The sequence below is a fragment of the Balearica regulorum genome, chromosome 8 (genome assembly GCF_011004875.1).
Source record: "Balearica regulorum gibbericeps isolate bBalReg1 chromosome 8, bBalReg1.pri, whole genome shotgun sequence".
In the NCBI taxonomy this organism is placed as follows: Eukaryota; Metazoa; Chordata; class Aves; order Gruiformes; family Gruidae; genus Balearica; species Balearica regulorum.
The window spans coordinates 11,537,936-11,558,869 of NC_046191.1; the positions used below are offsets into that span (position 1 = coordinate 11,537,936).

General features: G+C 58.3%; 2 protein-coding genes and 7 non-coding genes across 10 annotated transcripts; 3 read left to right on the top strand and 6 right to left on the bottom strand.

Annotated features, from left to right (window-relative positions):
* The first annotated feature begins 100 nt into the window (after window positions 1–100).
* LOC142602745 (uncharacterized) lies at window positions 101–6,542 on the top strand. 2 transcript variants are annotated; one of them, XM_075759574.1, is made up of 2 exons: window positions 101–3,668; window positions 4,519–6,542. In XM_075759574.1, exon 2 carries the CDS (start codon window positions 4,617–4,619, stop codon window positions 5,733–5,735), a length of 1,119 nt encoding a protein of 372 aa, XP_075615689.1. In that variant the 5' UTR covers window positions 101–3,668; window positions 4,519–4,616; the 3' UTR covers window positions 5,736–6,542. The 2 variants fall into 2 exon arrangements, with proteins under 2 accessions (XP_075615689.1, XP_075615688.1); XM_075759573.1 differs by lacking the exon at window positions 101–3,668 and adding an exon at window positions 4,192–4,257.
* Window positions 6,543–11,902: 5,360 nt separating this feature from the next.
* LOC142602859 (small nucleolar RNA SNORA35) lies at window positions 11,903–12,032 on the bottom strand. The gene has a single exon (XR_012836678.1). It is a non-coding gene; the product is annotated as a small nucleolar RNA SNORA35 (small nucleolar RNA).
* A 566-nt stretch (window positions 12,033–12,598) lies between these two features.
* Window positions 12,599–18,023, bottom strand: RPS8 (ribosomal protein S8). The gene is made up of 6 exons (XM_075759576.1): window positions 17,571–18,023; window positions 16,627–16,733; window positions 16,144–16,243; window positions 14,586–14,761; window positions 13,489–13,618; window positions 12,599–12,762 (listed from the first exon to the last, which is right to left on the bottom strand). The coding sequence occupies exons 1-6, from the start codon at window positions 17,572–17,574 to the stop codon at window positions 12,653–12,655; spliced, it is 627 nt and encodes a 208-aa protein (XP_075615691.1). The 5' UTR covers window positions 17,575–18,023; the 3' UTR covers window positions 12,599–12,652.
* Window positions 12,977–13,048, bottom strand: LOC142602850 (small nucleolar RNA SNORD38). Its single transcript, XR_012836669.1, has one exon. It is a non-coding gene; the product is annotated as a small nucleolar RNA SNORD38 (small nucleolar RNA).
* On the bottom strand, window positions 14,257–14,330 carry LOC142602849 (small nucleolar RNA SNORD38). Its single transcript, XR_012836668.1, has one exon. It is a non-coding gene; the product is annotated as a small nucleolar RNA SNORD38 (small nucleolar RNA).
* LOC142602851 (small nucleolar RNA SNORD46) lies at window positions 16,335–16,438 on the bottom strand. The gene has a single exon (XR_012836670.1). It is a non-coding gene; the product is annotated as a small nucleolar RNA SNORD46 (small nucleolar RNA).
* Window positions 16,800–16,884, bottom strand: LOC142602848 (small nucleolar RNA SNORD55/SNORD39). Its single transcript, XR_012836667.1, has one exon. It is a non-coding gene; the product is annotated as a small nucleolar RNA SNORD55/SNORD39 (small nucleolar RNA).
* A 251-nt stretch (window positions 18,024–18,274) lies between the features above and the next one.
* Window positions 18,275–18,389, top strand: LOC142602862 (U5 spliceosomal RNA). Its single transcript, XR_012836681.1, has one exon. It is a non-coding gene; the product is annotated as a U5 spliceosomal RNA (small nuclear RNA).
* A 2,063-nt stretch (window positions 18,390–20,452) lies between these two features.
* LOC142602845 (U5 spliceosomal RNA) lies at window positions 20,453–20,567 on the top strand. Its single transcript, XR_012836664.1, has one exon. It is a non-coding gene; the product is annotated as a U5 spliceosomal RNA (small nuclear RNA).
* Window positions 20,568–20,934: the final 367 nt, after the last annotated feature.

Below are 20,934 nucleotides of genomic sequence, written 5' to 3' on the forward strand. Positions count from 1 at the left end.
CTGGACACAGAGACCCCCATGGGGCAGCAGCTCCCCTAAGCACAGGTATGCCCTAGACATGCAGAGACCCCACCCCATACACGTCCCCCAACACACACTCACTCATGGGACACCTCTCCTTACAGGGGTGACCAGGCTGTGTCACGTGACCCCCTGGGACCCCACACCTGCACCCCATGGAAAGGCCGTGGCCAGGGTGGGATTTCAAAGCCCATGTGTCTGCCGTGGGCACTGCCCCCCCATGCCAACCCTGGATGCAGGCAAGGACACCGCTGGAGCCCCTCGCTCTGTGCCAGGGGCTGGGGAGGGGAGTCACAGCCCACCCCAGGTGGGGCGCTGGGGGTGTAAGGGACAGTGGAAGCTGCAAGTGGGCTCCCTGGCCAGGCTGTCCCCTGGGTAGGTGCCTGTTGGCCACCCTTTGCCCTGGCTCCAGCCCAGCCCTGTGCCCCACTGGCCCTCAAACAGCCTAAAATGTCGGTGCCCTGTGGCTGCCCATGGTGACCAGTCTAGGGCTGGTGACCTACAGGACTGTCCCACTGTGGATGTTCATCCTCGCCCCTCGGCACCTGCCCTGTCCTGGGCTTCCTGGGGACTCTGGCGTCGTGGGGGGGGGGCCTGGCTGTGCTGGCCCCATTGTGCGGTAGTGTCTGGGCAGTGTGCCATAGCGGTGCTGCTCTCTAATGGCCATGAGGAGGACACGTCTCTGTGTCACCCAAAACAGGTCATGAAAGAATGTGGGGCATCTCTCCCTCCCCATGGGTGTGGGAGCTGGCAGAGATGGCCACAAACCCACGGCCCCCCACAGCCCGGAGCAGCAGCGTTGCAAGAGCCCCTCAAAAGCAGATCCTGCTGCCCTTCCCCTGCTCCATACTGCGCACAGGGTGACTGTGTGCATGTCCCTCGCTCTGTGCCCCAGTTCCCCCCTCTGCACTCCACCTCTGCTTCCCCGAGGCAGCTCAAGGCTCTGGTCACTGATGCTCAACCTGCTCCTGAATATGCTGAGGGTTTTGCATGAGTACTCCCAGCCAAACAGCCCGTGCTTCACAGCAAATCCCCTGTGGAGGGAATTAACCCCCTTTTTTTGGTGCAGGAAAGCTGAGCAAACCTGCCTACAGGGAGAAAGGAAACAACCCCGATCTGTCTGCTTTTTTCTCAGGTTTCCAGCTTTTGCAGAGGAAATGCATGCAAACCCGCAGGCAGGGAGGCTGCTGCCCCTTGGGGGAAAGCTGCCTGTTTCCACCAGGGCCCCAGGGCTCCCCAGGGCGCAGGCGGCGTCACGGGGCAATGCTGCTTTTCTGACAGAGGCCCAGGATGGGGCTGCTGGGAGCTCCCCGGGGAAAGCTGAGTCAGCGTCTGAAGGCAGAATGTGGGTGGAGGCACCCAGGGGTGCAGGGAGGCCCCAGGGGACCTGCCTGGGGGTGGCGGGATGACCTGCACGGGGCTTACCCCGGGGTGCCCCACAGACGCACAGCAGGGACCAGCGAGGGCTGAGAGCTGCCGGCCCCGCTCCTGCTCCTCTCTGGCTTCGCGTGAGCTCTTGGGCTGGGTTTGGGGGCACGGATGGACCCCGCAGCCCATGTCCCGCCAGGGCTGAGGCATCTCCTCTCCAAGAGGGATGGAGCCTGAGACCAGCCCCCCCTCCACCTGCAGATGGGGTTCATGGTGATGCAGAGCATCCTAGGCAGGGGTTTTCCCATCACCGAGCTGGGGCGGTGGGAGGAAGTGTGGTTTAACATCAACAGCCTGCCCAGCCTGGGGAAGGGGAGGCTCTCGGGTGATCTCCTGGCTGCCTGCAGCCATTTAGATGGAGTTACAGGAAAAAGGGAGACAGGCTCTTTGGGGAGGCGTACAGCGAAATGAAGACAGGCACCTGATGCAAGTTGCATCAAGGGAAATTCCATCTAGATACTAGGAAACTTTTTTCCCCTGTGAGCATGGTAAAATACTACAGGAACGCAGAGAGGCTGTGGGATCTCCATCCCCAATGATACTCAGACGTGGCCTGGCTCCAGCCCGGTCCCCCCTGAGGTGCCCCCACCCTCACAGCCTGGGGTGCAGGGTAGCTCCCTGGGGTTGGGGTGACAGCCCTGACCCCCTCGGGAGAGGGGTTTTCCCCTCCCTCGGCACTCTCAGCCAGTGAGCTCCTGCAAAGCACGGGGCTGCAGACACCAAGGAGGAGCAGGAGGGAGAAGATGGCTGGTCCCTCAGCCAAGCTGGGGAAAGAAGCATCCGCACCAGCACCAGCTCCAGCACCACCACCAGCACCAGCACCAGGGAGGCCAGCCTACCCCAGGGGCTGGCTGGGGATGTGCAGAGGGGAAGCTGCAAATCTGGGCAGAGCTGCCTGGAGGGATAAAAGGACCCGGATCCCTCTGGATTAAGGAAGCACTTGGATCTGGGATAGTATATAAAATGCCAGTGCTGGAAGGTTACCCCTGGGAGGTCGTATGCGGCCCATGGAGTCTCAGGGAAATATCCTGCAATAGGCCTGTTGGTTCAGTTGCTGCCCCAGAGAGGAGGAAGCAGGGGAGACTTTACCACAAGCAGGGTGTCAGCAGGCTCCAGCCCGTGGGTGCCAGCTTGGGGCTGTGTGGCTGTGTCCAGGGCACCCCAGCAGACAACTCTTGTCCCCCCAGGCCAGTGCACTGCCAGCATCTCCCTTCCCGCAAGGACTCGAATGGCCGTTTCCTGCATCCCACCCCAGCAGCCAGGATTCGGCCGGCCCTGCTTCCCTCCCGGCTCCATTCCATCCCATTCCATCCCTGCTCCCCAGCAGAAATGCCTGGTGCCGGGTTCATTGCTGCAGCATTTGCCGCACAGCACGAGGTGCCGGCACCCCAAACCCACTGCTCACGAGGCAATGCCTGCAGCAGGACGGGGTAGTCCCACTGCCAGAAACCCACCCTCTGCCAGGGTTTGTGGGTCTGGGAGAGACCCAAGCAGGGTGCACGGGATGTGGGTGACGGGTCTGTGCCAAGAGGAGCTGCTGCTCTCCCACTGGGAGCTGGAATGTCCCTGAGCTGAGACGTGTGAGCAGCACCCGAGGTGCCAGTTTTGAGCCACGAGCGAGGGGTGAAATCAAGGGAAGAAGCCCTTGGAGCCTGGTGCCTTCTCAAACACCGCTGCATCCCTCAGGATAGCACAGGTGGCCCAAGGAAGCCTAAAACAACCCAGCACTTTTATTACTGGTGTGCTGAGCTTGCCAGGCCTCTGAGGCACCCCAGATATGCAGCATGTAGGGTGTCCCAGCACTCTGCACCCCGAGCCAACCTGAAGAGCAGCTGCCAGAGCCCTGCCCCACTGTGGTCAGCCCGCTGGGCTCCAGCACCGCAGCACTGCACTGGCACTTGGGCCAGGTCCCATCTTACCCACCTCCCTCCAGTACTGAAGCAAAGCGCTGTCGGTACCACACCGTGCATCGGTTTACCTGGTTCACACCGCGGCGAGCACACACACACACTTTCAGGGTGTGGAAACACAGCTTCCCTCTCCAGCGGTGCTTTTCCTGCAGGCTGTAGTGCTTGTGTCTCCGTCTGCTCCTCCTTCCCAGCCCAGGACTTGTGTGGGACGGAAGGAAGCTGTCCGGTGACGGAGAGAGAAGCATCCTGCAAGCACGTCACCCCTGCATCCTCTCCCCTCTGGGGCTGGGAGTTGCACCGTGCACAGAGGTGGGCACCAGCCCCAGGCAAAGCTCTCTGCCCAGGAGGGAGGGAATTCAGCAGAGCCCAGTCTGGTGCCTCTCCAGGGGCTTGGGGGGGGGGGGGGGGGGGGGGGGATGTTGGTGTATGGAGGGGGCTCGAGGGAGATACAGCTTGCAGGGGGCCAGAGGAGGGTGGAAATTGGGGAAGGCTGGGAAGGGACATTGCTTCTGGGGGATGGAGAGAGGAGGGATGGGGAAGGGATGGGAGACTCTAGGGGCCATGGTTTATGGGGGGGGGTGCAGAGGAAGGCGGGGTGTCAGAGGGTGCATTGCACGTAGGGGGCTGGGGACAAGTATATCTTGGGGGGTGTCGCCGCACAGTGCGGCTGGAGGGTCCCTGACTGGTGGGAGCCCAGCGAGGGCAGAAGGCACGGGGGGCTGAGGGGACACCACGGCCCGCGGGGCGGGGGCAGCGGGCGCGGGGCGAGGCGGGCCCGGGCCGGGGCGGGCGGGCTGCAGCGGGGCCGCCCCGCAGCGAGGCGGAGCCGGTGGCCGCGCCCGGCGGGGAGCTCGGCGGGGCGCGGAGCGGCCCCGGAGGATGGGGCGTGCGGCGGCAGGTGAGGCCGGGCAGGGCACCCCGGGGGGGGGCGGCGAGCGCAGAGCCGGGGGTCGCTCGCTGCCGGCGGGACGTCGGGTGTGGGACAGCCCCGGGCTGGCGGGGGGCGGTAGCCCTGGGAGACCCTGCTCCTTTTCCTAGGGGTGGGAGAAGCGGGGTTCGCCACCACCACCACCACCCCCTCCCCCCCGCCTTGGTGGGCTGGAGCAAAGGGAGAGCTGGTCTCGCAGGGTGTCACCCGGCCCCTCTGCTCTTCCCGCAGGCGCTGGGCTGGGGACCGTGTCCCTCTGGGGCAGCCTCCTGCTCGCTGCCGGCCTTGCCCTCGACCCAGCACAGCAAAGCTGCAACTGCACGGAGCCCATGGACTTCCAGGCTTTCCGGGAGGCTCCGCTCCCTGAGAGCTGCTGCCTCAACTTTACCGGCTCCAACATCACCCGCCTGGACTGGAGCGTGCTGGTAGGGGTGCGGGGGCTGCGGGAGCTCTACCTCTCACACTGCAGCATCATGGATATCAGCAATGCACAAGAAGTCCCCCCTGCCTTGGAGATCTTGCACTTAAGTCACAATCTGCTGAAAAGTCTCCCTGGAAGCTTTCTAGAAGATGCCCCCAGTTTGAGGATCCTTTATCTGGACAGCAACCAGCTCCAGGAGCTGCCCAAGTCCCTCCTGAAAGCATCCACCCAGGTCCAGGAGGTCTACCTGGGCTTCAATGCCCTGACCTTCCTCCCCACCAGCCTCCTGAAGCCATCTCTGCTCCAGCTCCAGCTCTCCAACAACAGCTGGGACTGCAGCTGCGCTTTGCTCAGCAACCTGGAGGGTTGGCCCAGCCTGGTCACTGAGGTTATCTGCCACACACCAGAGCGGTACCACGGCATGGACCTCCAGAGCATCCCCCGGGATGAGCTGTGCCACTCACACAGCCTCACTGCCCTCTTCATCTGCCTGCCCCCTCTCCTCATCCTCATCAGCATCACCTGGTGCTTCTGCAGGCGGAAGAGAAAGACCAACTACAGCCTTCAGAGCAGATCCCACAGCCACCCAGCCACAGCAGAGGGGGACAATGTGGTGGAGTCCCACCACTATGAGCTGCCCACTGCCCCCTCTGAGACCAAGAAGAAGGTGCTGCTGGGGAGTCAGGTCCTGCTCCAGCCCTCTGTGGATCTACTGGAGAGTGGCAGGGACCTCTATGAGGAGGTGGAGATCCAGGGGGGATCCCCCAGCAGTTCCCAGGTACTGGCCCGTGAAGGACAGCAGGGCATGGGGCCAGGCAGGCAGTGGGACACCCCGGCACCAAGGGCAGAGGAGCTGGGGAGCAGTGAGCCAGAGGGTGACACCATCAGTGTGAGTGAAGTCCTGAAGGACTCTGCCGACCGGGAGAAGATCTACATGAGTCAATCAACCAACTATTACAACCTGGTACCCGGCATCGAGCTGGAGGACTCGGACAACCTGGAGTATGAGACCATTGACCTGCACTGATGCTGGGACTCGGGCCGTGTCTGGGACACGCTGGGAGGATGGCAGGGGCTGGGCGGTAGCAAACACCAGCAGAGCAGGAGAAGCACGTGCTGTCCTGCCGTGGCTTACAGTGGCTGTTTGCAAAGTTGCACACCCCAATTCCCATCCCTTCCCCTGCGCTAACACGTGCACCCCTCGCTTGCCATGTGCTGCAGCTGGGCAGGGGGTGTGAGGGTGCTTTGGGCACCGGGGGCTCTGCCACAGGCTGGCAGTGTTTGGGCACACACGGGCTGGCAGTGCCTGAGGAAGTACATGGAGAGGGGGAGGGGGCTGGTTTTGGGGACCAGGTGACAATACTACGTGTGTCAGACCCACTGACCTCTCTTGCTGGAGTGAGATTGCATCTGGCATGGACCTGCTGCTCCCCAGCCCACAGAGAACATGGTCTGGGGACATGATATGGGGCTGGCTCTGCCTGCGTGGTCTGAGCGGGGACCATGGTGGACAGGGTGCCCTGGGCTTGACAGGGGGAGCTGGGGGTGGCTGGACCTGCTGCCCACCCCACATCCCACCGTGTCCCACTGCGTGGTATAGGGGCTTGAAACAGCTGGTCCATATGTGCTGCTGCATGCATGAGTGTGTGTGCACACATGTGCAGGGACTGTGCGTGGGTGGGCGTGAGCAGGTGCGTGAGGTGCACACACACACACACACACACACACAGAGGGAAGCACTGGGGGGGCCCCTTGCAGCCTCCCCTGCCCGATGTGCTGCTAAGCCCTGTAGGATCCAGCTCTTAATAATAAACAAATCATTTTACTCCTGGCAGTGTGGCTCCACCCCTGTGTGTGTGTGGTTTGGGGTGGTGGGGAGCTGTCCGACGGGGTGTGGGGGAGTGCAGGGATGGGGGGGCTTTGCTCCTACCCCATCTGCCCTCCCGTGCCCTGGGTGATGCCCCAGCATTGGTCTCATCTGACAGATCCAGGGCTGCTTTGCCAGCCCAGCAGAGCAGAGCTGGGCGCTGCTGAGGGCGAGCAGAGCCTCTGCCTTGCACTGATTTACAGCCTGGCTGGGGAAGGTGTCAGTCTGGTGTAAATGCCATGGTTCCTGGCTGGGGCAAGGACCTGCGAGGCTCCTGGGAACCGGGCAAAGGCTGTGCGTGCTGTAAATCACCCCTCTGCAGAGGCATCCCCTGGCGAGTCTCACCCATGGGTGCTCCAGCCCTTCTCCAGGGATGGGGAGGACACAGGTGCACTTGACTCCTGCCCCCCCTGCCCAGGGGGACGTTTCCCAAGCTGGAAACCCCAGCAGCTACCCCACTCCGCACTGGAGCTGGCCTGGGCCAGGCGCTGCACCCGGGCAGGAAGGGAGGGAGCCCGGCACGGCAGGACGCGGCGCTCCGGCCAGCAAAGGAAGCAGCGTTTCCTGTAGAGCATGGCGTGGCCTCCGGCAGCCCACGGCAGGACAAGCCACAGGCCCCGGCAGCACTCAGCCCTAGCCTCAGCGTGGATTGGGGATGAGGACGGGATGGTTTCCCTGCATGTCTCGCTGTCATGGATGTTTCCCACTGTTTTATGTACCGCTGGAATTTTTCCCTTCTCGCTCCCTCCTGGGCCCTGGGAAAGTGGCCTGGTGCCAGCCTTTAATGTGCCTCCACCCCCCCCCGCCAGGTAGTGCAGCCAGGGGACACCCAGGGGATCCCAGTGTGCCCCAGCTCATGCCACCCGCAACTTCCCCCTGGGGACACGGGGACCAGGAGCTGCCGAAGTGCAGAGGCAGGATGGGCAGGGGTCAGGAGCCGTCCCCAGGGGCTGCAGCCCAGCCCAGGGCTGCAGGAACTGCCTGCTGCTGGCGGGGAGGACGCAGGCAGTGACAGGCATGTTTTTCATCCATGCTCCAGAAATATCCCACAGCCCTCCCTGGGTGCCAGGTCTGCCTGCATACCCTGGGGTCCCGTTCCCAGGGCTGCCAGGAGCCATGAAACCCTCCGTCCTTTCCCCTCCTTCTCATGGAGCCTCAATTCAGCTGCCGTGGCTGCAGAAGGGAACGAACGACCCAAGCCACTCCACTGGGTCCTGCCCAGCCCTGGCTCTGGCACCCACAGCCCCCGCTAAAATCCCCAGCCGTGGCTGGTGGCAGGGAGGTGTGACCGATCCGGAGTTCCTTGTTCCCTGCCTCTGACAGCCCCAATCCGTCACAGAGAGGGCTCGGCTGCCTGGGCCCACCCCGGGGTGTTTAAGTGGAAGAGGCACCAGCAGGACGGGTGGTGGCAGAGGATGGCAAGAAGTGCAATCAGGTGATAGCTTTTTGTGGAGGTCCGAGGCAGCACCCCAGCCCCACCACTTGCCCCTGACCCCGCTGCGTGTCCCTGACCCCCCTGTGTGCCCATTGCAGCGGCTGCTGAGGAGCAGAAGCGCCTCTATACCAAAGTGGCTCAATACTGCAATTGCTCCACAGATCAAGCCTGCACGTTTCATGTGCTCCATGGGTGGACCAAGGGATGGAGATCCCATGGGAAGCTGTCCCTGTTCTCCTGTCTCACCTGGCCCCCTCCCTCCCCAGGCTGCAGTGCAGATCCTTAACCCCTTCGGAGAAGACGGTGATGACTTTGAGACCAACAAACTGACAGACAGGAACCTGCAGGTGGGTCCTGCCCCACGCTGACGCTGTGTGGGGCTGCTGCAGTCAGGGCACAGGGACATCCCTGCTCGCTGGCAGCGGGGCCTGTGCCCAGCTCCTGGCCGTGCAGGTCCTTGTCCAAAAATAGATTCCCATGCAAGGAAGCAGGGCCGCACCTTGTCCCTCCATCCCTGTCCCACTGTGTGTCTGCTCACTCAGCAGCCTGGCACCACTGCTCAGCCCCTCACCTCCAAGAAAAGTGTTCAAAAGGCAAAAGCCCCCAACGCAGCCAGGAGATGGGCCCGGAGCCTCCCTGGCCCCTTGCAGAGCCCAGCCCTACCCCTGCCAGCTTGGCACCGGGAGCAGCACCTGCAGCCACTGGTCCTGCTCATGTCCTCACAAAGCCACCCCTGTCCCCTGCCTGTGCCGTGCCCAGGTGGCCCTGCTCCCCGCGGATGACAGGTACCAGAACCTGCCCCCTGTCGTGAAGGACAAATACTGGAACGAGCCCACAGCTCAACCCCCCTACACCATGGCCACAGCCGCCGAGACCTTTAAGCCCTCGTTCCTGGGCTGCACCTTCAACACGTGGTGAGTGCACGGCGCAGCCCTGGGGCTGGAGAAGAAGAGGGTGAGTGCTTCAGGGCAGCAATAGCACAAGGGGGCTTGTGCCCACCCCCCCCCCAGCCCAATTATAGTGAGCAAACAGCACATCCCCCCTGGGAGTGCATTGCCCAGCCCCTGTGGGGCTTGGGGGCTGCACTGGGTGACGGATGAGCTGCTGGGACAGCGACACGGCCTCCCAGAGCTCCTCCCTGCTTGCACATGCATTGGGATGGAGGCACTGAGTGGTGTGGGGTATCCCTGTGCTCCCCCAGCGTGTGTGAGGACGCAGAGCAGACCCAGCCAGCAGAAGCCTCGCCAAGCATGCTGCGCATCCAGATGCCTCTGCTTAGCTGCTGCTTTGCCACCGCATCCTCCGCCATCAGCATCAAAAACTTTGGCTGGGGCAGCGGAGGTCACCTCCCACCTGCAGCATTCCTGGGCAGATGGCAGTGTCCTTACCCCAACCGCTCTGAGGACCCCAAGTTGGTGGCCCACATCAAGGAGAGAGAGGATATGGAGAGCCGGGCCAGCGAGCCCACCGTGCCTGGCAGTTGCCCAGGGGGGACCCGGCCACCAGAGGCCTCCGAAACACGGAGGAAGGAGCTGATGCTGATCCAGGTAAAGGCACTGTCCAGTGACAGCATCAGGGCTGACTGGCTGGAAGCCTGGGAGCCCTGAGGCTGTCCCAAAATCACCCCTTTCCTGGGGGCAGAATAGCTGCCCCCACCCCAAGGCACTGCCACCACCAGCCATGAAGCTCCCCATCCCCAGACACCCCCCTCCGCCCCCCTGCCCAGGAGCAGGACATTGCAGGTCTTTTGCTGCCCAGCCCCGAACCAAGATGTGTCCCCAGGTTGATGGCGAGATCCTGGTGGGTTTGGGATTGGGCAGACAGCCTTCCACACCAGCTTTTAGCCTCCAAAACTGCAGGATTCAGCCCATCTGTGTGATGATGCCACCAGCTTGCAGCTGGCCAGGCTCACTCCCTGCTCCCAGGACCCAGTGAGGCAACAGGGGACAGCTCAGACCCCAAGCAGGGGACAGGATGAGAGCATTAATCTTGCAGAAAACCAACACTGTGATGGAGATGTCCCCTCAATATTAATAAAGATATTGCCAACTTCAGCTCTGAGGTTCTTCCTTATCGGTGTAAATCATTCCCAGCAATGAGACACCAGGGGTTTCACATTTATGCAAAAAGTGGGTGAATTTGGACTTTGTCAAGGAGTGCGCATGTTCTCCTGGGGCAAAAAGGGCACAGCCCCAAGGACTGACACCAGTGACAGTTGTGGGGTGTTAGACCAAGTGATACAGCCAGAAAAAAAACAGAAAGATGCTTTCAGCTCCTGTAGAAGGATTCCCATACTCAGAAAGGTGTGTTTCCCCTAAGAATATTAGCAGAGCTGTAAAAAAATTCCCTTTCCTGCAATCCCCTTTTCCCAAAGCCACCTTTCCTTTAAAGCTCCTCTCTCCCCCTAGCAAGCCAGCCCCACTCCTCCTCTGCTACTCTCCAGGCCACTGCTGGACCCATTAAAGCGTACCCACGAGGTCATATTCCGGGTTGGACCATGTCCTGTGAAAATACCCTGAAGTTAATACCGCATGGAGCCAAGAGCTACTCAACAGCAAGGAGCAGCACTCAGGATGACGAGCAACCTCACTTGGGTTACGCTGCTGGCTGCTCATTCTGTGAGAAGTAGCTTTTTTGCTCTGGTGTCACTTTCGTTCCCACGGGCTGTTGCCCTTGGCAGCTGCATTTTTCAGAGCAGTAACTATAAGCAGCACGTACTGATGAATTAGCAATAGTCCTGCTCATCAGGGGCCAGGTTTACAGCTCCTGCTCCGACACCAAGTTAGCACTTGCTCTGCAAGAAGCAGTTTCTCCATCCGTACAAAGCCCCAGAAACACCTTGAACATTGTTTGCATTCTGTGGAGGGTGAGGAGGGAAGAGAAACACAGTTAGGGGAAGCAGACGTGACGCATGCGACCCAAGTGCCCTTTATCGCCTCTGCCACACCTCTCTGGAAAGCAGGCGTCGCTGGAGAGCAGCGAAAGTTTACCCCACATCACTATGGAGAAGGAATGTGCTTGTGCAAACGTCCCACCCAGCCCAGGTCCCGCTGCCAGGGACTCTGGGCATGGCTCTGTTCATAGTGCCAACACACGCCAACCACGGCATAACCGTACTGCTGCAGCCATCCGGGTACAGGTACCGCTCTCTGATGTGGTTGGTGTGTCTCTCCGTCTGTGGCACAGATCTATCCTTGGCTCCCTGCCACCAAGGCAGGATGAACCTATGCTGCCTGAGCCCACTGGCACCTCCTGCTGCCACGCAGGGCAGCCAGGGCAGAGCAGCACAGGAAAAACAAAAACAAAACCAAAAAACCCCAAAAACCCCAAAACAAAAAACCACCCAATTAACCCCACCCCACCCCCCAAACAACAAAAAAACCCCAAAGCCAAAAAAACCCCACCAACCTCAAAAAACACCCAAGCACAAGCCATGTGTGGGGCTGACAGTCTGCATTTTAAGGCACTAGAGACATGGGTCTCACCGCGGCTGTTTGGGGCAAGACGATCACAGGCCATGTCCTCCAGTTCAGAGCTAAAAATTGTGAAGCTGGGGCTGTAGGTAGCCTGGTTCACACCAGATAAATGATATGGATAAATGAGGCTTTTGTAAAAACATAGAAGTGGGTGAAACGTGTCATGTTGCCACGCGGCAGGCACAAGATGTGAGCGTGGCCTGCCCCCACGGCCCCAGGACCAGCCTAGACAGGCTCCCAACTCCAGCCTAATAGCGGCACAAAGCATTTGGCAACTGCCAAGAACCATCACACCAGCTTTCTTCAGACAGCAGCCCCAAGGAATGACATCGCACACCCCAAAACATCCGGAAAAGCTTTCAAAAGTTCACCGCAGCTTTCCAATCCCAGCACAAGTGATGGAGCAGAGAGCTGGAGTATGTACCCAGCTTTCGAAAGGGACAGACCACGAGGAGAGCCTGGCCCTTCTGCTAGAAGGAATTTATCTCGCACTGGAATGAGACCAAGGAGGTCAGGGAAAGACCAGCCAGTCACTGAGCAGTGCAGCCAAGTTTAGCCAAGTCAGATTAAAACAAGATACCCTGAGGGCAATCACGCAACCCGGCAAAAACCAGCAAGGAACAGCGGCAGGGGCTGCTGGGCCTAACCAGAGGACACGGGCCACAGCACCGCAGCTCACATGACGGCCCTCTCCTGAGGCAGCAGGACCCCCTTCCCCACTGATGTCACTCCAAGACCCCAAACGCAGCATGTGCTGACCTAACAACCACAGGAAAAGAGGGGACGTGCCCAGCCAGATCCCAGCAGCTCCCAGAAAGCCAGAACTCTATTAGGGATGGGCATTTTCACCTTGCTCCTGCGCACAGCTTTCCAGTACTGGAAATTCTCCACTAGAGCCAGTCTGACAACTCTTTTCCACACCCACTTGGTCCATTAAGTCACTGTCCTAGAACCCAGGGAGATGTTTTAGTTGAGAGCAGGCAGGGTCAGAGCCCGAAGACACAAAAGCACCCAGGGATTCCAGGAGAGAGCCTTCTTCCTTCACATTTTACAGGCAGGAGGAGCTATGCAATCCCCCTCCACCCTGCACACGCAAATGAGCACACAACGCCTTTACTGTAGAAGACTCTTGGTTTTATTCGTTCTCTCAGCAGAATAGTTTTCATTCATTTGCCTTTTCTGGCCTTGATCTTCCTCAGATAGAACTCTAATTCCTTGCCTTCCAACACGTAGCCATCGGCTCGGCCACACTGTCCAGGTCTGGAGGCAATGCAGGCTGCAAGGAGAAGTCATCCAGTTAAAAAGTTTAATAATTCACCGCCCCAGTACATACACAAAGTGAAATAAGCACTGCAAGCAGTCTCTCTGCAAAAGCACGGAGGAGCAAGTTACCAGTAACAGATACACCACCTGAGGTGCTGGCTTCAGTACCTTCCCCTAAGGCATCCTGCTCTTGAACCTACTCTGCTGGACCAAGTCCCTAGTGAAGTCCTCTTCAGATCTCCAAACTGTCATCGCTCAAATTCAGTAGCAGAACTGGACATAGGTCTCATCACCAGAAGACTTCAGAACACTGAACTATTCCCCAGAACTTGAAACCAGTCGAAGCTGTTACAAGTTTGTGGAACATTTTCCTGACACACAGTGCAGCCTGTGGGTCTTTGCTCATTTTACAAGTCTTGAGCTCCATTATTTTTCTCAAAGGCCAACCAGGAATGATTAACTCCAGGAGCCTGGCTGGGACATGTAGCAATTCAAGCTCCAGAAATAGATTTCCCCTTCCTGCCAGAAGTGGGTTAACTCCGGAGACGATAAAACAAGTTACATGTAAGACCCAGAAGATACTCCTGCAGATATGGAGAACACCCCATTGCTTTCACCCTGCAGTTAGATTTATCACAGCAAGTAGGACTTCCAAGACCAAGATTAAGATCCGCTCTGGCATCCTGTTTGCGCCCCGACTCCCTTATCCCCACCCACGTGAATGCTGCCAGGGACTCACCAAGTAGCTTTCCTTGCTGGAACTGCTCCTCAAGAATACTTGCTATCTTGGCGTTCTTCTTTCGCTCATCGTATTTTTTCTGGATCTTCTTTGAACGTTTCTTGTTCAAGATTTCCTCCTCTTCGGGAGTCTAAAAACAAGACCAGAAATGAAGACAAGGTTAAGCATATGGCTACCTTCTGCTGGCACCGGTGGTCTCCAACAACATCAAGGAGACCCTTGGATTCTCAGCGCTGTACTCTTTCCCAAGTCACACCGTCCAGAGGTACAAATACTCCAACCTCACAGAACCAAGTGGTTTCACTTTTGAGGCCAAGAAACACAATGTTGCTAACTAGAGTCTCTGCTGACAACAAAGCACAGTGCCCTAGGGAAGGGTGCTCTTAGATGAAATCGCAAATGTTTCCTTGGTGCATTAATCCTCCTCCAAAAGGCGAATACTCTTTCCCTCTCCAGACATGATCAGAGCACTTGGGTGTGGTGCAAGTCCTGGCAGACAGGTTACAAGCGTCTCCCCGTGCTTCTGAGCTGCACAGTGCTCAGCTAAAAGTGCTTTGTTTTTAATGCAAGGAGAAAACCTGAAGCTGAGTGCTACACATAGGGGTTTAAATACCTTTTAGCAGGCTAGAATTTGGATCTTAAACAAAATTAAAGGCAATGGGTCTGGATAAAGACACTTAGAAGCAAGTTGAAAGTTTAGTTAGCAATCCATAAGCTTCTTCTCATCAAAGCAATCAGTCCCCAGCACATGGACCTGACCTGCAAAGTCTTCCTCAGCATCATTAAAGTGTCATCGCTCTCCCTTCAGTAGCAGAACTGGACAAAGGTATCATCATTAGAAGACCAATGAGATTGACAGCCAGGTCCTTGTGCGCAAATGGGTGCAATGCCTCAGAGACAGCTCTGTGGCACTGGACACTGTTAACAGAGTCAGACTTATCCTGGGAGCTGACAGGAACGTCGCCCAGAAAAGCAATGTTATCACTGACGGGTGCTCAACCCTCTTCTGGCAGGCACTGTCCACTCCCAATGGCTGACTGCCTCTAGCAGGGCAGACTCTACTCTGCAAGGAGTCAAAATGACAATCCCAGACATACCAGTTTGGCACCCTTCTTGCGTCCAAGGGGCAGGGCATAGTGGGCTTCATACCACTGCCGGTACGGGGTGCTGTCAATGAGAACGATGCAATTCTTCACCAGGGTCTTTGTCCGCACCAGTTCATTGTTGGAAGCATTGTAGACAACATCGATGATTCTGGTCTTGCGAGTGCAGCCTTTCAAAAGAAGAGTATGAATTCAAACCTACAGGGATCAGACAACTGAGAATACAGTCTGCAGCATTTCACACATACCCTCAAACCATCTCACACTCATCACCCCATCAAATGTCCTCCAGGTTCCCTGGCACGGAATTAAATTTAACTAAGAGATGTAGCTATTTTTCATCAGTCCAACTTTCTGTTGCTAAGATGGAAACCTACGCCTGGAAACCGATTCATCTCAGGTGAAAAACTGTGATGCGTGGCCTTGCTGGAATTGTCAAATAAGACTGAGCAATGCTAAAAAATACGTTTCTGGACTGGAAGATGCCTCAGCAGATGCCAACTAACACTGTACCCAGGGCTCAATCCCATACGTACTTCCCAGAGTTACTGAATTAAGCTGTGTTGAACAGGACTGCTCTGCAACATACACTACAAACCACGTTTATAGGACGAGGGCTTATGAGAAAATTGAGAGGGAAAGCTGGTGTTTTCACCCTTCAACACCCACCTGAAGCATTCAGTCTTAGCTACTAGATTAGACTGTTTAGCAGCTGCCCACCCTGGAGACACAGCCCTCCACGTGTGGAAAGACCAGACACAAGATGGGTTTTCTCGTCTTCGCTCATGTGCCTCATCCTTGTTCTGCAAAGTACGCTCAGTCCCCTCACTTCTGCAATAACGCCTACGAACGACAGCACTTATCACAGTATGGACAACACTCTGATCACTGAGGAGAAAGCAAGTCCTTTCTCCCTCACACCACGCTAGCCACTGAAACGCCGCATCACTAACTGCTGGCTTTACCACCATGCTGAGTAATGCTGAACAGGCCCGGGCTCAAGTTATATGGTTTCCAGTCTGCAATTCAGAGAAAACCCACCTTACTCAAAGGAAATACTATAGACTCCCCTCCTACTTCATACTCCTGCTTTGCTAAGCAAAAGTAGGAAGCTCAGAAGTAAACCGCACGTGCTACCATTTTTCTGAGAAGTTGTGGCTCTAGGACAAAATCGTCAGCATCTTTCTCTCTTGTACAGGACTGCCTAACTTTTAGTAAGCGTTCATCAATAAACAGAAGAAGTTGCGTTTATGAAGGACTACCCATATTTAGTTTTTTTGCCCCCCCTGTATTTTTTCCCCAGTAAAAAGGTAATGTGAGCATGTCACTCAGCGTAACTGACGCTCCAATCACTATGAATTTAACAGACATCCAAGGCTCCTGAGGCCACACATATCATCTCTACGCACACAGCTTCAGACCCAGTACTGCAAGGTCCACGATGTTCAAACCCAGCCTACAAATCCACGCTTGCATCATCACCCCTCTACACTGTAGCAGTATAGCTGTAAGACATTCCCCTCCCAACACATCAGGCTTGCGATTTACTTACATTCCGATCCCCAGGAGAAGTTGCCAACATCCAACCGAAGTGCACGGTACTTCTTATTTCCACCACGAACCCTCACGGTATGAATTCGGCGTGGGCCAATCTGAGGTCAGAAACAAACACCGGTGTGTTGTTGGTGCTGGAACGCTGCACAGCTCATGCACGAGCTCAGCCAAGTCCTAAGCTCAAAGGCAATGTGGTCAGTGTAACTATGACAAACCCCAGCATCGGCAGATACGGTAACTGACCAAAACGGTCTGTTGCATCTACCTAAGGTGAAAATTTCATCACTCCAATTGCCTCTTACTGCAGAAATGTATCACTGCCTTCCATAGGCATAGGGGAAAGCACCACCTTTTAAAGAAGCAGTAACAAGTATTTAACAGTCACAAAACACAGCACGTATTTGAAGGTCTAACAGCACGCAATCAGCAACTCGTGTCTGAAAACATAACTACTGACCACCACCCCCCGCAAATCACCCACCTTAGTGTTGGCAGGAGGTCGCCCCAACTCATACTTCCTCTTCTTGTGGTAGGGCTTCCTCTTGCCCCCAGTCTTGCGACGCTTATGCCAGTTGTCCCTGGAGATACCTGAACGGAGAGCAGTGCGGTCAGAGGATGGCAGAGAGCCCACACGGCCACAGCAAGGCACGGTTCTGAGTCCTCAGCTCTCCAAGGTTGGTATCCGCACAGTGCACTCAGCCTTATGCAGCAGTCAGAGAAGCTTCATCATTGACACTCAGATCCTCCTCAACTTCCTCCCTTCAAGCACTGCTGTACAAAGCAGACTCCTTCCACCACGTCAGACAGGCATCCCTTTGGGAAACAGCCTCCCAACCTACCTCACGTGCTGGGCACCCTATAGGAAGTGCCCCATCCCAAGCTGCTAGGCGCCCTATAGCACACACCTAAGTTATTCTCTAGGTCTCGTAGATCACCTATGGAAAGGAACTCCCATCCCACCCGTCTCCTGGGCCCCTGAGAGACAACCCAACACAAACCCCATTCTGCTGGGTACCCCGTAAGGACTATCTCCCCATTGTACCCCATCTCCCGTTTCCCCTACATCCCTCATCAACAAGCGAGGTACACGCACCCCCCACCCTACGAAAGCGGTCCCACCTCATCCGCAGGGGTCCCAGCAGGAAACGCTCCCTCCATAGCCCCTTGAGCACCACAGCCCCAGCGCTCGAGGCCCGTAGCAAGGCAAGGCCAGGCCGTGCGCACCCCTCCCGCCCGTCGCCATGTTGGGCCTGGGCACCCTCCCCCCGCCAGCAACTCGGCGCCGTCGCGGCCGCCCCCAACGGCGGGCGGTGCATGCTGGCGGCACCCTCCGCTGTCACCCGGTACGGGGCAGGGGCGGGCAGCGGCGGCGCGGCGAGCGGATGGCGGCGGATGGCGGCCAGGCCCCGCGGCTGCCCCACTCACCCATGGTGCTGCACTGGCGCAAAGAGGGAGGGGCGGAGCCTCACGGGGCGGTTTGGCGGAGCGAGCTCTCGCGAGGCCGTGACGTCACCACGCCGCCAGCGAGGGGCGCGCGCCGTTGCCTAGCGACGCGGCGGCGCTGAGGGGAGGCGGTGGGCGATGGCGGCGGCCCGTGCCCCCGAGGCCGCGTCTCGGCGTGTGTCAGCGCCGGGGCTGCCCTGCCGGGGCACCGGCGGCCTCAGGCTCCAGCCCGCGGGCCGGGGAGGGAGGAGGGCATTGTCGGGGGGGGTTCGCCTGTCGCAGGTCCGTCCTTCCTGCCCCGCGGGTCACCTCACCAACGCCTGCGGGCAAGGCCGAGGGCCGGCCTCCCGCGGCGGGGCCGGGCGGGCGCAGCAGCCCCCGAGCCCCCCGGACTACGGCCGTGCCCGGCGCTCTGGGCCGAGGGCGCCTCATTAGCATACAAGTCATTAGCTCTTTGGCTGATTTGCATACCCAGGGTGCACCGCGGACTGGCGGCGCGGCCCCGGTAGCGTTTTCCGCCGCTCCCGCGGGGTCCCTCGGGTCCGGGCGCGGGGTCGTGCCGTGTGCCCGCCGGAGGGCGGCCGGGGAGCCGTAAGGTCGAGCGGGGACGGGGGGGGCGGCGGGGGTCGCCGTGTGCTATAGGGGGACAACCGGAGGATGGTGTGTGCGCGGGGAGAACTGCATGTATACTCTGGTTTCTCTTCAGAGCGTATAAATCTTTCGCCTTTTACTAAAGATTTCCGTGGAGAGGAACAAGCACGAGTGTCGTGGAATTTTTTGAGGCTCCATTTCGGTGGAGCTACACCATATTAGTAAAAGAATAGAACGAGTTAAAGGGCGGAGGGACGTCACGGTGCCATTGTGGGGGTGCGGGCGGGCGTGGGCTTACATACCGTCACGGCAGTTCGTACGGGGCTGGTTTGGGTCAGCGCTGGAAATGACGCTGGCAACACAGGGATGCTTAAGTCGCTATTGAGAGCGGTTACGTCACCACCTGTTCTGCTCCTCAGGCCGCCCCGCCAGCGGGGGTGCAGAAGGAATTGCGAGGGGACGCAGCCGGGACAGCTGACGCCAACTGACCACAGGGATATACTATGCTGTATGATGTCATGCTCAGCAATAAAACCGGGAGGGTGGTTGGCGGGGGCGGGAGGGCTGCTGCTCCAGGACTGGCTGGGCATAGAACCATAGAATGGTTTGGTTGGAAGGGACCTTAAAGATCACCTAGTTCCACCCCCCCTGCCATGGGCAGGGACACCCTCCACTAGCCCAGGTTGCCCAAAGCCCCATCCAGCCCGGCCTTGAACACTTCCAGGGATGGGGCATCCACAGCTTCTCTGGGCAACCTGTGCCAGTGCCTCACCACCCTCACAGTAAAGAATTTCTTTCTAACATCTAATCTAAATTGACCCTCCTTCAGCTGAAACCCATAACCCCTTGTCCTGTCACTACACTCCCTGATAAACAGTCCCTCACCATCTTTCCTGTAGGCCCCTTCAGGTACTGGAAAGTCACAATTAGATCTCCCCGGAGCCTTCTCTTCTCCAGGCTGAACAACCCCAGCTCTCTCAGCCTGTCCTCATAGGAGAGGTGCTCCAGCCCTCTGATCAGCTTTGTGGCCTCCTCTGGACTTGCTCCAACAGTTCAATGTCTTTCTTGTACTGGGGCCCCCAGAGCTGGACGCAGTACTCCAGGTGGGGTCTCACAAGAGCGGAGTAGAGGGGCAGGATCACCTCCCTCGACCTGCTGGTCACACCTCTTTTGATGCAGCCCAGGACACGGTTGGCTTTCTGGGCTGCAAGCGCACACTGCCGGCTCATGTTGAGCTTCTCATCGATCAATACCCCCAAGTCCTTCTCCTTGGGGCTGCTTTCAATCCATTCCTCACCCAGCCTATAGTCGTGCTTGGGATTGCGCCGACCCACGTGCAGGACCTTGCACTTGGCCTTGCTGAACTTCATGCGGTTCACACGGGCCCGCCTCTCCAGCCTGTCAAGGTCCCTCTGGATGGCATCCCTTCCCTCCAGTGTGTTGACCGCACCACACAGCTTGGTGTCGTCAACAAACTTGCTGAGGGTGCACTCGATCCCACTGTCCATGTCACTGACAAAGATGATGAACAGTGCTGGTCCCAGTACCGACCCCTGAGGAACACCACTCGTCACTGTTCTCCAGGTGGACATTGAGCCGTTGACCACAACTCTTTGAGTGCGACCATCCAGCCAATAGGTGGTTGGATGCCATGAGGCATCGGTGGGTTGTTCTCATTTGCATCACTTGTCCTTCTTGGGTTTTATTTTCCTGTTGTTGTTTTCTGTCTTTTCCTTACATTTTTTTTAAGTAGTATTATTTCTTTTCAATTATTCAACTGCTTTTATCTCAACCCACAACTTTCTCACTTTTACCCTCCCAATTCTCCCCCCATCCCACTGGGGGCGGGGAGTGGAGGGAGCGGCTCCGTGGGGCTCAGTTGCGGGTTGGGGCTGAACAGGGACCCACAAGCGCTGTTCGGGCTGGGCCAGGAGGGGCCTGTGCGGTACCGGGACCGGCAGCGTTGACCCCGCACCTCGGGCCCCTCCGCGCCGCCACCTCGTTACCGTGTGTCTCATTACCGTGTGCCTCATTACCATTCGGCTGATTTGCATACCCAGGGTGCACCGCGGCAGCGCGGCTCTGTCCCGGCCCCGCCGATGGCCGCCGCCGCCGCCGCTCCGTTCGGGTCTGCAGGGCTTGTGCACCCGCGGCGGGGCCGGGACACGCTGGGCTGGGCCGGGCCGAGCCGGAGTCCGCGGTGCCGGGAGTCCGTCGCCCTGACCTATGGGGTGCGGGGCCGGCGGTCGGTGTGCCGGGGGGGAAGTGTGGGTATACTCTGGTTTCTCTTCAGATCGTATAAATCTTTCGCCTTTTACTAAAGATTTCCGTGGAGAGGAACAAGCACGAGTGTCGTGGAATTTTTTGAGGCTCCATTTCGGTGGAGCTACATTTACTTTGTGAAAAAAACAGAATAAAACAAATTAACTTTAAAATTTCCCCAGCCGTACCCGTACTTTCCTTCCCCACCACCCCCGGTACCGCCCTAAGGCCGCCGAGCACGCAACGGGACCGACTGCGCACGCGCGCCTCACTATACTCTGGGTGCGCGGCCGCCTACAGCTCCCGGCGTGCCCGGGGGGGCACGCCGGGAGCTGTAGGCGGCCGCGCACCCAGAGCATGCTGGGAAATGTAGTCCATCCCACCGGTGTTTCCCGGTAGGCCTCGCGGCACGCCGGCGCGCGGGGTTTAAATCGGCGGCGGTTGCTCGGTGCTGGGTTTCACTGCCGGGCCGGGAGGTGAGGGCAGCCGCTGA

Bases quoted from the DNA above. Each gene is read 5' to 3' on its own strand.
- RPS8 (XM_075759576.1), bottom strand. The intron at 14,762-16,143 runs GTAAGTAAATCG...TTCTTTTGAAAG, and splicing joins CTTCTCCTGGGGATCGGAAT to GCTGCACTCGCAAGACCAGA. The intron at 13,619-14,585 runs GTATGTCTGGGA...TCTTGTTTTTAG, and splicing joins GCAAGAAGGGTGCCAAACTG to ACTCCCGAAGAGGAGGAAAT.